This window comes from Colletotrichum fructicola (assembly GCF_000319635.2).
Source record: "Colletotrichum fructicola Nara gc5 chromosome Unknown KSG_Nara_v1_contig03, whole genome shotgun sequence".
NCBI classification, from domain to species: domain Eukaryota; kingdom Fungi; phylum Ascomycota; class Sordariomycetes; order Glomerellales; family Glomerellaceae; genus Colletotrichum; species Colletotrichum fructicola.
Window position 1 is genome coordinate 2,475,422 of NW_027094053.1, and position 13,299 is coordinate 2,488,720.

The following is a 13,299-nucleotide window of genomic DNA, read 5'->3' on the forward strand; positions in this document are numbered from 1 at the left end:
TAAACTTGGCCAGCGGCTCCTGTCGGACCACATTTAAAACCTAGTATCTGGATTCTCTGTCTCTCCTGCGATGAAGTATGGTCCACTTCGGATGAAGTCTTACTGGAGCGAGCGTACGTCTTGTTGCTAGTGACTTCGTGTCTGTTCGCAACGAACGCGAAGCGAAGGTTTAACAAAGCTACCAACAATAGTTGAAATGAGCACGTTTCTATCGCCCCAAACTAGCTCTCGTTTTATACACAGCATTCCTGACTCGATCTCGTTTGGACCCCTGGCTACTTGTTTATTTGATTGCAACCACTCTCGTGACGTGAGAATCAGCTTCGCGGTCCTGGATATCAGCTCTCTGCGAGATTCAGTCAGTAATCAACATTCGATTGCCTACTCAAATTTCTGTAATGATCATCAACCTGTTCCTTTCGGAGATCGCTTGAAAGAGCAAATGAGATGAATGCTAAAAGGAATGCTAGAGATTTGGGCCCTTCAAGACCAATGTCATGCAGAATAGGAAAGCACAACAAGGAGTTATGAATTTGATAAAGCGACTTCTGTGACGAGCCGATGAGAAATCTTGGAAACTTGCCCGCCTCCCACGTTGTATCTTGAGAAGTTCCGACTCGTTTATCGGCCGTCAACTCATTGCTTTAGGCATTCGCCTTGATTACACCGTGTTCGTCGACATGTTATAAATTTCAAGCTGATTCACTTTCATTTGATATCAAGAAGGGCTTGTGATGGCCTTCGAATATGCGGTCAACAGAAATGATCTGGAATCGAACTCCTTGTCGTTAAAGATTATTTAATACGACCAAGTCACTAGATGTAACCTGGATAAGACGCGTTACCAAATGGGTGGCAAACACACACACGTCGGGTCGAACCACAGATCAAGTGAACCTTGAAGCAGGCTACCCTGAGATCTGTCTATCTATCAAGGCCTCGCTTGACTCACATTCCAACCTTTCATATACTGATCTGATCATGTCTTCCAGCAACAATCAATGACACAAGTCTCTGTAGCTTAGTCGGTAGAGCATCAGTCTCGTGGTCTTCTTAGATGGTACTCTTAGATAGTATGAGGTAGCTGAAGGTCGTCAGTTCGAGAATTTCTTTTCCTTTTTGTCCCCTTAATTCTTTTTGATGATTTTACTTTTCAATGCTTTCTTTTTTATCAAATCATTGCAGGAAAGCAGCCAGGGGGACACAAATCATCCTCATGTGGAAGTGTTCATGGTTGAAAATCTACATGTTTCTAGGCATCTTGAGTCCATACGTAATCCATCCTCAACCGTCACCGAAGTCCCAAGACATCGTCATATCAATTGAACATCTTGACAGGCGATATGTGCGCAAGGCTTTCCGTTACTCACAATAGGCGAGTTAAATCGGTCACAATCCATGTTCACTGGCCTCCAAGTCAAATATGGTTTGGAGGTCTCGCGGTCTGCAGCGTCGGCAACACAAACCTCGACTACCAATCTGACGGCGAGCTCAACTTAGATCAGGTCTTCACTGTATGGTATAATACCATGAACATGCCCATAATTCCTATTCTTGCAGGCCCTGGACTCTCAGAGGAGTCGAAACAATCTGGAATTTCTAATGCCGGGTTCGTCATGGGCGGCTTGGCGACATCGTGCTCCTTGCGCTGATTACACGGCATTTCTTGGTCCCAGGACAGACATGAGAAGGTTCCCGAGAGAAAAGCCCCATCCCCAAGACAGTGGCCCAGCGACTGCAACAAAGGAGGAGGTGCAGGCTGAATGATGGGTACTCTCGGGAGCCATCCGGATTGCGGGGCTGAAGGCGGAACCCCAAGTCCGGCGCGGGACCCGATCGGTGGAGATCCCTTAGCGGAGCCGGCGAATGAATCCGGGACTGAGGGACGTTTGATGACAAGGGACTTGTTGACAATGATATCTTGAATTACAAAAGGATCGGGATCGTTTGATTGTAACGGTAAATGTCTCGAACACACTCATTCATTCATTACTTAGCAGGTTGAGAACAGCGACATCAACTCCGGAAATGACGCCTCAAAGGCATTCTCATTTCAATTTCTCAAAGTGCGGCGTCCCGAACCGGCATGATCACTACGAAAATGTGAATGGACACCATACCAGGTGATGTTGGATCGCGGGCCAGACTGCCGACCAGACGAGGGCCAAGTCATTCGAAACGAAACGCCCCTGAGCCCCCAAATAATCAGCGCCCCCTTTACGGGAATGGCGGTAGAATGCCACCCCAATTAGCGCCGATCGCCTCCCGAAGTTCACGACAGAGGGTAGCATTTGGGAGAATATGGAGGGCAATCGCCGGTCCATTCTGCACATATCATCCAATTTACCTCTGCGATGGGAGCCGCCGGTCTGGCATTGTTTCGCATCCAGGCGACCTACAACCCCAAAGATGCCTGTCGCGTGGGGAACGCCACGGCGCGTTGACACGATCCTGTGACAGCAGATCCGTTTCGAGCGGCCCCCGGCTAGCCGGGCCAGCCTCTTTGTAGGTACGAGTAGCTAGCTGTGTTTGTCAGAATTGCAGCCACATGGCTAGAATATTTCCAAAACCTCTTCCCGCGGAAATATTTACTCAAGTCTGAAAGAAGCAATGAGAACCTAAGACACCACACGACTTTTCGTCTGAACTGCGGAGTTTAGAGACATACACGGCCCGGAAAACATGAGATCGTCCCGTGTACTACTTTGGCTATGGCTCGCGGTCTCGCAGCAACCAAGCCCGATTTTCGGTTATGACGGCAGCGAAGGTGACGCGCAGGTTCGCGATCGTGTCTGCGACTCGGATTCATGTCACGAGCAGAGCCATTTGGGAGTTCTCGACACAGGCGGCGACTTCCCCCTCGCCGACGGGGCCGTGCCGGATGGACTGGGCGATTCCGAGGAGATTCGCGTCCGATATGGAACAAGTGAGCGCATTGCTGTCTAAACTCACTTGAGATGAACACACCCCGCTGACAATTTCACACAAAGATCTCAAATCAGAAGATGGGCTGTGGGAGGTTCGCCCCTCGCCAGGTAAGGGCCTCGGCATCTTTGCACGGCGCAAGATTCCCAAGGGCACGCGCATCATCGACGAGACGCCGCTCTTCACGGTCGACCCGGGGAGTCTGGTGAGCGGGCAGGGGTTTGCCTTCGATGCGATCGCGACGGCCGTCGACAGGGCCTTTGAGACGCTCAACGCGACGGCGCGGGCGGCGTATCTGTCGTGCCCGGAGCACCGCGAGATGGACGACGCGGCGTTCAGCCGGGAGGCGCTCATTTTCCGGACGAACGGGTTCACGATGGCTGGCGGGACTATCGGCATCTTTCCGCGCATCGCGAAGCTCAACCACGCGTGCACGCCGAACTCTGCAAGCGTGTCCGTCGACGGGAGGAGGATCATCTGGGCCGGAAGAGACATCGCGGCCGACGAGGAGGTGACGGTCACGTATGCGCCGCTCACGGAGACGACGGAGGCGAGGAGGGCTAGGCTTGCGCAGTGGGGATTCGAATGCAGTTGCCAGTCTTGCTCGGCGAGGGACGAGGGCGCAGGAGCTGCCGACGATTTGAAGAGAGTGGAGATGAAGAGGTTGATGGGGTTGATTGAGCGGGAGCTTGGGAGCGACTCATTTGGAGGAGACGTGTCGCCTTATGCGGAGAAGCTGGTGAAGCTTGTGGAGGAGGTCGGCCTGGTGGACTACCTCAGCAAGGCATACAAATATGCTGCGTATGCCGCGTCACGAGCTGGGAAGTACGGCGCGGCGAGGAAGTGGGCGAAGAAGGAGTTGAAGATCCATGAGATTGCGGACGCGGAGTCGGTCTATGCCAAGGACACCAAGACCTTCATAGACTCACTTCCCCTGTTCTGAACACAGCGCTTCAGAACTAATGCGCCCGTTACGATGGGCATCAAACTGAAGCAGAGACGACGGTTCGCCAAGCGGTGACTTAGATGAATTGAGTCACCCCGGCAGCTGCGACACCTCCGAGACGGGGAGGAAAGCGCCGAATGGGCGCCCGGGAAAGAGGGTCGGGGACGGCTGTCTTCGGCGTGACTCACATCACGGAGCGCAGCCCTGAAGCGCAACTGCAATCTGCAATCTGCATGCCACGGGAGTACGTACCGTCTAGACGTTAGCTAGTGCTGGAGCGACAAGTGCGACGCCACTGAGAGGCGATCGAGCACCTCCGGCTCTCAACTTACTTCCGTCGGCAACGGAGGGGAGGCTGAAAGATAAACAGCCTCGACCCCGGCCGACGATATAATCAATCAAACCTGGAGAGAGTCCTGCACCATCCGCAGCCGTGGTTCCATTGTGGACGGCTTCATCTTTCTCGCTCTCTCTCTGCGTGACTGGTCTGCAACTGGCTTGTTTTTGTTTTTGATTTGCCCATTGATCGCCATTGCCCAGATCCTTCTTTCGACTTGTACCGCAGCAATGACGTCCATCGCCTCCGAATCAGTGGCCACGATCCTCTGCACCAGCAAGCAAACGCGGTTCAATATACAGAACACGGACCATCGCGAGGTATCCCCTCATTTGTGAAGAAATACAGCTTTCGCAGCTGATCAATCTCCTGTAGTTGGAGGTAGACGGTCTCCACATCACCGTCACTTCAGGTCCGGGTACCAAACCCGGCGCCAAAGGCAAGGCCAAGGCGAGGAGCGAGGGAACCGAGATCCTCGTTGATACCAAGCTGCATATCAAGGCCGGGCAAAGATATGCACTCATTGGCAGGAATGGGTCTGGCAAGTCGAGTGAGTTTAGCATGTCCGCACCCCAAGATCAACACTGACCCTCGCACCTAGCGCTGCTCAAGGCCATTTCCGAGAAGCTGATTCCTGGTATCCCCGAGGAAACTCGGATATCCATTCTCCAACAGACAGATGCCAGCAACACTGACACGGATATCCGGCCAAGCGATGCTTCGATTGGATCAGAGCAGCTCAGCAGCGTCTTGGAGCATGTCATCGAGAAGGCAACCGCTCGATCAGATGTTGAACAGGATATAAGAGGTATGTATGGCCAAGTTCTTTTGCGACGGTAGCAAACTAAACGACGGAAGCATTGTCCGACGGCATCAACAGCACCGATCCCTATGCGACGGTCCGAGCGGTTCGTGCCCTTCGCCATGAGAATAACCAGAAGCGCCTCTTCCAGTTCGATAAGAATGCCAGGTTGCGAAGTGGTGATAGAGGACTGGCAGCTCGAAAACAACTAAAGGCTTTTGAGAAGACTGTCGCGGAGTCGCAGGTCTTGTAGGTAGCCCCCCGGTTATTGAAAATCGTGAACGCTGACATGGACCTAGACTGGATCAACCGCAAAGCGACATATCTGTCGAGGTTCTGAAGAGTGAGACGCAAGAAGCACTGGACATGCTTGCAGACCTCCAATTGCAGGTTGAGCCATCCAAAGTTGCCGAAACCGAATCGAAAGCCAAGCGAATCTTGACGGGTCTCGGTTTCTCAGAGGCGTACATGTCCAAGCCCGTGTCAAGTCTATCCGGTGGATGGAAGATGCGGACAGCACTCTCAGTTTCACTGCTCCAGGAAACCGACATCCTGATACTCGACGAGCCTACCAACTTTCTTGACCTTTTGGGAATCATCTGGTTACAGAAGTACCTCGAGTCTCTGCAAGATGACGACGATGCTCCAACTCTTATCCTCGTGTCTCATGACCGAGACTTCATTACGCTTTGCACCGATCTCCTCATTCTCAAGGACAAGGGGTTGACGTATTTTCATGGCGATCTTCCCACATATGAGGCGTCGCAGTCGGAGCGCAAGCTGTGGTTGACCAAGATGAAGGACGCCCAGGACAAGCAGAAGGCTCATATACAGCAGAGCATTACGAACAACATCAAAGCAGGGAAGGCGAATGATGATCAGAACAAGCTACGCCAAGCCAAGTCTCGTCAAAAGAAGCTTGACGACCGCTGGGGTCTCCAGGTCAGCGCAAAGGGCGGCAGATTCAAGCTCAATCGTGACCTCGAGGGGTACCACCTGACTGCTCGAGCCGAGATCGATATACCGCAAGACGAGCGGCCGATTTTTATTGACCTGCCCGAGCCTCCAGATCTGCGGTTTCCCGGCCCGCTGATATCGATGGAGAACGTGACGTTTCGTTACTCGGCCAAGGCGAGAGGAAAGATACAGACACCTGCCGTATTGCAGGATGTCAACCTGTCCGTTCACAAGGGTGACCGAGTGGGCATCCTCGGGCTCAACGGGGCTGGCAAATCGACCTTGGTGAAGCTCCTCGTTGATGAGATTAAGCCTTCGTCCGGAATGATAACAACCCATCCGCGGCTGAAGCTGGGATATTACTCTCAACATGCCGTCGAAGGATTGCAACAAATGGGCCGAGACGACGTTTCACTGACGGCTCTTTCGCTACTAACGAAGGATGTTGATGGAGAGCTGGACGAAGGACAGCTCCGTGGGATCCTTGGCAGTCTTGGGTTGCCCGGTAGAGTTGCGTCCGACATCCCAGTCAGGAAGCTGTCTGGCGGCCAGCTCGTGCGTTGCGAGCTTGCTCGTATTCTCTGGCGACGGCCGCACTGTCTTATTCTCGACGAAGTAACTACCCATCTCGACTATGAGACGGTCACGGCCTTGCGTGAGTCACTGAGGGACTGGGAGGGGGCGGTCATTCTCGTCAGCCATGACCGGTGGTTCATGCGGGGTGCAGTTGAGGGGCTGATTGAAGACTCGGAGAGCGAGGAAGACGATGAGGATGAAGCTGTCTCCAGGCGACGAGCGGTATACAGGTTGAAGGCCGGGAACCTGACGGTCCTGGACGGCGGGGTGACGCAGTTCGAGGACGGAGTTGCAAAGAGGGTGACGAGACTGCTTAGTTCGTAGAGACTAGACAGCGATGCCTGGACAGTTGTAAAGCTCTTCATGCGAGTTACCAATGGGGGATGCATGTTCCCATGCTCGAAGGATTGTGTTCCTCGCAGCGAAGAGATTCAAAGTTTGAAACTACTGCATAGTAGACAGTTGGTTGCGGATCCCGTATTCCAGGCAGACGAATTCCCCTAAGTTGCCCGATTAGGGAGCTCTGCTTGATCGGGACGGCGAGTCAGGGGGCGTTCGTCGCTGGGTGTGGAGATGCCGGTGTCCGCGCGTCGAGCTCCAGTCCTGTTTCCCGCGATGGGGAACCGCTGGCCCTCCTGCCAACGATTCAGGCCCGTGGGCTGTGCCTCTGCAATGTTTCTTCCATCTGAGTGGCCCTCGACTTGGAGAAGCTTACGTATGGCTTCACGATGACTGATGGAAGCAATGGTGGCACGCCGGCCTACCTGCTAGACTCGAGGCCAGCCTTCAATGGTTCGAGTGCTTGGCGTATATGCACGGGGGCGGCACCATTATTTTCGGGAATTAATTCAGGTCGACTGCCGCCCGGGAGCACCCTATCGCACGGGACGGAATGGCACCGATCATCTGACAGACGTCACTTCAACCCGTCGTTTCGCCCGGCGCAAGAAAAGGTTGCAGCGACGATTGTCTTTCGAGCCGACTGCCCAGAGCAATCGAACGCCAAGCCGTCAAGTTTTACAGTCTGGAACATTGTTCGCCGATATGAGGGGGCATGGCTGCGCAGCAAGTCAAGCCGAATGGTGGACATGGAGCATGCCGGTGAAGAGGTGAGGTGGGAAGCCCACGCTGTGAGTTCGTCACAAGAAAAGAAAAAAAAAGCGTGGACGAGGAGATCGTCGTCACGCCCTGTGGCTGGACCTTGCCGCACGCCCGGTTGGGAGGGAAGCGTGGGGCCAGGTAGCATTGAGGGCAGGGAATAGTCGAGTACCGGCTGCGCAAGCAGCACCTCCTCAGCCTTTCTTTGCTGTCAGCGAATCTGCTTCATCGCGCGGGGGCTATTACTGAGATGGATGTTTTGGGGCGGTCTGAACTTTTCCCCCAAAGTCAAACACACACACACACACAAGGACAGAGTTTCCTTGGCTCTCGGCGGTGAGGTGTGAGTGCGCGTCGTCTGGAGATGGAGAGCATCTGGAATAGAGTTGGTGCTGTATGTGAGGTACTTGAATGGGTTAGACGAAGTCGGGCGAAATTTGCATTGAATTCAATAGCAAAGAACCATAGAAGAGGATCGCCGAGACCGCCCAGGGTTGCGGGAGACGCCCAGCTGGTGTGTACCGGGCAATCTAAGGTAGATTTCGACGAGCCACTCACGACGACCCTGTGAGCAGAATCGGGCGAGCGTGCGCCGGCTAAAGGGGCGGTTCTCTGGCAGTGAGATGGCCCATTGGTTCATTAGAGGCTGGAGGGCTGCAGGGGGTGTCATTCAGAACCTCAGTGCGTCGCCGTGCCGCAGCACGCTGTACGGATACCGCCGCAGGCACGGACAGACAGAAACAATTGCGTTTGGCCGGCCGAGTGGGAGGTGCCCATCCGATCTTTTATTGGGTTGACTCTTATGATTTGGTTTTCTGTTGTTATTTCGATTTCGAACTCACGGTGGGCAGCAAGCAGCATGTCTGAGACCTGTCGAGACGGACGAAACACTTTCCGTGCTTGTTCCCTGGACCTCGGTGATGCGCGCAGGCAGCGGGAGGAAGCAGCATGTACTTACTTACTACAGAGTGTGCCAGTGGTAGAAGGAGGCTGAGAGGTTGCAACGACATGCTGTCAGCCACGTTGTGTGCTATTTCCCAAGGTTGCAACGGCGGCACTGAGCCATGATGATCGGCACTCGCTATCCGGAGTTGCCTGGTACCTAGCCAGACACCTGCTAGGTATTTTTATCGGCAAAAGATTCAAAAGGCTGACTGCCAGTGACGGCTGGAGGGGGCATGTTTTGGCGGCTGCGAGTAAGTGAAGGACAAGGTGAAACATGCCCTGACAGAACGTGGAACTCAGCACATGTTAGCCACCGTGTAAAGAACCGTGTACTGCACGCCTTGCCTCTTCTCATCTCAACTTCTCTGCCTGCCTGCTGCTCTGCTGCCACATGTTTCCACCCGAGGCATTGTAACAGCAGACAGAACAAAGCGGGCCCCCGTCAGCCGTAACACAAGAGGGTGGTTGAGGCATGCCGCGTGATGAGCAGCACATTGAGTCCTTCCTGCTGTACTCTGTGTCTGTACTCTGTCTGCACGGAAACAGAGAGAATGAGCTGGCCAGCCAAGCAAGCAAGGAGGAACTTTTACAATAAAAACTGGAACTGTAAGTGGGCGAAGGAATCGCAGTGGACACGCAACAGGTGATTATCAAATTTGCAGCCACCCGGAACTGGGTCCGCCGCGCCCTGGGGACGTGGACGTGGATGTGGACGTGGACGTGGACGTGAGGTGGAGGCTGCTGCGAGGGTCGCATAGTGCGATGTGCACACAAGTCCCCTACCGGTTCCGGGTAAGGCCAGCCCAGCCCATCCCGCTTCCCGTTTCCCACCTGCCTACGGTAATGCTACATGCTGTACCTACCATACTTTAGCATGGCGGAACCTGCCAATTTTGACCCAGAACAAAACATGCAAATTGTTTTCCCCAGCTTCTTTCTACTCCTTGCTGGGTTGTCCTTACGTCGGCCGCGACTCTCTGTGCGTGGGTAAGAACCTAACTAAGCTGTCTGCCTGGCCTGCCTACCTCGTTATGTATCCGTAGCCCGCCCACCACCCCGTCTGCGTCAACATCTCTGAGACCTCAAGACCTTGGCTTTCCTTACTGTCTGGTTGACTACCTTATGTTGCCTTTTCGTCTCTAGCTTTTGTCCTACACTGCCCTTGTCTACATACCTTACCTATCCATACCTACCTACGACCGCGGTGTGGACTCAGCGGACACGTCCTCCGTCCACCGCCTCCTTTCTGAGATAAACTCTCTCCTCATCCATCTCTCCTCCTCCTCTTCCTCCTCCCCTTGCCCTTTCCAATTGGATGCTGCGCCTCACATCGCTCGGGGCTCCATCCCGTCTCCCAAACATCCAATTGCACAGGAACACCTACTGAGGGAAGAGCACCGGTTGGTCATTCAGGCACACAGTTCCTACCGCCGCTCGTGCCCGGCTACTGTGTTACTTCTTCTACACCTCGCCTTGCCTGGGCTGACCCCGACGCCTGCCCGCCTCGTGGAACCATAACCTTTTTCCGTCGTCTCCTGCCTTGTCTCGTCCTACCTCATGCCACATTCTTCCTGCAGCGCATCTCGGGATTTCGCGCCTCAAACCAAGCAGCAGGGACAGATCGAGGCCTGAGCTTTCCCATACCCATACTCTCTCGGTGCCACCCGAAAGTGATATGAGCTCCCAGTCCCCGCTTCTAGCTCCCCTTCCACGATCCTTCTGGCGACTCTTAGCATCTTTTACTCCTACGTTCCACTGCACGACGGAGCCGTCTTGCATGAACATCCAGAGCTGACGGCCTCGTCGGTTTTCTCTCGCTTTTTCTTCTTCTTTTCCTTCTACCCTATCGTACGTCCCGACTTCCCGAAGTCGGCCTCGCCTACATCTTCCTCGACCTGCACTCGACGACCTAGTATATAAACGATAACTCTGTATAGTACCAGACAACTGGTGTAACGACCTCGGCATGCTCGCCAACTTCCACCAGCCTCGACGGCTGAAGACGCCCTTCATCGCCGTAGTCGTCTTCATCCTAATCACGGGCTTCTTCCTTCTCTTCCATCAGCCACTGGTGTCGTACTTTGTCACACCGTGGACAGCAGAGCGTGAGTTTGCCAACCTCGTCCCGCGGTCGAGGTGCTAATTCGTGTGTAGAATATGGTGGCAGCTGGATGAATGCTTCATCACCAGGCTGGGTGCAACCAGCGCTCAGCGAGGGAGACCCGAATAAAGCAGACGACGCAGGCCGATATGTGAAGGCCATCATGGACCCTAAGAACGGCGGCTACCCGATTGTTGCCTGCCCCGCACCGAACATCACGCGCTACGGCGTTCTGAAGCCGGTCGACAACACGAGCAAGCGTCACTTTTTCTTCGCTCTCGACCTGCGCCAGGTCGTAGATCTGCTTCCACAGCTCATTGGAGCTGTTCTTGAAGCTGTCGACATCATCGGGCCCGAAAACTGCGCAATCTCCATCGTTGAAGGTATCTCGACCGATGGCACTTACGAGACTCTCTACCGCCTGAAGGCGCACCTCGACAAGGTCGGGATTGCGTACTATCTGCAAACGAGCAGCATCGACTCCCATAGCGGGGACCGCATTGGCAAGCTGGCCAAGCTTCGAAACCTAGCCCTCGAGCCCATGATGGCCGAAGCCGATCGTTACGACTCGAAAGCAACCATCGTCTTCCTCAACGACGTGGCCGCCTGCACGGAGGACATCTTGGAACTTGCGTACCAGAAGCAGACCCAAGGCGCCGACATGACGTGCGCCATGGACTACCACTTCCTGCGATTCGCGCCGCACAATGGAGAGCCGTCCTTCTACGACTCCTGGATTTCTCGAGGCATCAACGGTGACACGTTTTTGCCTATTCCGGACAGGACGCCCAAGGGAGAGCAGTGGAGCGACGTGGCCAATATGTTCTGGAACGAGCCTTACTCTCAGGACCGCTATCTCAGCCGCAAGCCTCTGCAGGTCTTCGCCTGCTGGAACGGAGGCGTTGCCATGGCTGGCGAACCATTCCTCGCCAAAAAGCTCGACTTCAGAAGGTCGTACCCGGGTGAATGCCACACCGGCGAGCCGACGCTCTTGTGCAAAGACCTGTGGAATCTTGGCCACGGCAAGATTGCCGTTGTGCCAAGCGTCAGTCTGGCGTACAATATCCAAGACGGAAGGTTGATCAAGGAGGAAAGAGGTTTTGCGAATTCATGGGTCGCAATCGAGCACATGGGCGAGTCCGTCAACATCCCTTGGCAGGATCAGCCGCCCGAGATGGTCAAGTGCATGCCCACCTTCCGCAACCAGTTCTGGCGGCCTTGGAATGAGGGACTGTAAGCTTGGCTACGCCATGGACGGTTTTTTCTGTTTTTGCATAGGAGGATTTTCACTAGAGAGATGGGAAAGGTAACCTGAAGGGATAACCTAGAATCTCGCACAAGGGCTGTGGGAGAGACGAGCATCATGATACCCGGTTTCTGTAATCTGTTTCATCCTGACAAGCAGGCGCTAATAAAAGACGAAATGACTTATTTGATAATACGATTGGATGAAGAACCCGCAAACCCAAAGGTGCCTGTCGCTCACACGAATCGGGTGACCTGACGTGTTCGTCCGAACGTCGTGTGTTGATTGTCCAAGGCATAATTGCACGCGGGCCGACAATCAGGCCAATCTCCCGGACTCGGAAGTTGCTGACCGAAACCAAAGATGACGAGGCTTACGCCGAGAAGGAGCGCAAACACACAGACTACCTAGCAGTCTTGAGTGAGATGTGTTGGTTGGCTGGCACGCTGGTTGGCCATTCCATTCCATCCCTGCCGTGATTTCGGGAATGCCAGCCGGTGAGACACCTTAAAATATGGGAATCCAAAAGGGAGCGCGAGCTGGGGACGAGAGAGAGCGAGACATGACGTCGGCGGAGTGAGCAGTCGGCAAGCCACACGACGCCCCGGTGGAGAGGAGCAGAAGGGGGGGCCCCGGAACGTTGCAACCAACACGGCGCCACGGTGGGCACTCTGGTAGGGCAGAGACAGAGACAGATGCGGTGTGGTTCGGTTCGGTTCGGGTTTGGGCGCAAGGCAGACAGACGCGTCCAGTGTTCTGGATCCGGGGAGGGTTGGGTTTTCGGCCCCGCTTGTTCCGTGACCCCGCCCCGCGACCTACCTTTCGGGCGCCGGGGGACGGCTTTCTTAACTTCCACCGGGTCCAGCCAATGCCGAGACCGCCGATGGGAATCGGTCCGGGAGATTTGGCCGACAGACATGGATCGGTGCGGGAGGGAGGGTTGCGGCGTTCCAGTCGGCGGGCGTGAGGCTCGCTTTGCTTTGGCGAGACCATTTACAGAGGTGTCACTAATGAGTCAAAAGAGAATGATTGCGTGCAATGTCGTGATGTTATTTGTTTTCCAGACGGAATTAAGGTTTATGATACTGATTGTGGACGAGCTGGGAGTATACAGTTCCGCAGTCTCGGTCCAAAGGGGGAATCGTAGTAGGTAGTAGGTACGGCAAAAATGCAAAAACGTACAAAAGTTACAGTGGATATAAAGTCGCTGATCCAAGTGAGGTCTCCAAGCCCGTCTCTTTACATCATCGTCTCTTTTTCCAAAATCTTCTCTCGTGTGTTCAAAAAAACAAATCGCAATCAAAATGGTTCATCAAGCCGCTCCAGACATCTCTTCAGTGGGGAATCGTGAAAAAAAAAGGCGACT

The 13,299-nt window shown here is 54.2% G+C and overlaps 3 protein-coding genes across 3 annotated transcripts; all 3 read left to right on the plus strand.

Moving 5' to 3' along the window:
- Positions 1-2,682: 2,682 nt before the first annotated feature.
- On the plus strand, positions 2,683-3,868 carry set5-4 (SET domain-containing protein 5; the record flags this gene model as incomplete). Its single annotated transcript, XM_032035017.1, has 2 exons — positions 2,683-2,926; positions 2,991-3,868. The coding sequence occupies 2 exons, from the start codon at positions 2,683-2,685 to the stop codon at positions 3,866-3,868; spliced, it is 1,122 nt and encodes a 373-aa protein (XP_031886007.1).
- Positions 3,869-4,438: 570 nt separating this feature from the next.
- yheS (putative ABC transporter ATP-binding protein YheS) lies at positions 4,439-6,867 on the plus strand (the record flags this gene model as incomplete). Its single annotated transcript, XM_032035018.1, has 5 exons — positions 4,439-4,528; positions 4,584-4,758; positions 4,810-5,016; positions 5,067-5,259; positions 5,310-6,867. The coding sequence occupies 5 exons, from the start codon at positions 4,439-4,441 to the stop codon at positions 6,865-6,867; spliced, it is 2,223 nt and encodes a 740-aa protein (XP_031886006.1).
- A 3,685-nt stretch (positions 6,868-10,552) lies between these two features.
- On the plus strand, positions 10,553-11,924 carry CMT1-2 (Alpha-1,3-mannosyltransferase CMT1; the record flags this gene model as incomplete). Its single annotated transcript, XM_032035019.1, has 2 exons — positions 10,553-10,691; positions 10,741-11,924. The coding sequence occupies 2 exons, from the start codon at positions 10,553-10,555 to the stop codon at positions 11,922-11,924; spliced, it is 1,323 nt and encodes a 440-aa protein (XP_031886013.1).
- Positions 11,925-13,299: the final 1,375 nt, after the last annotated feature.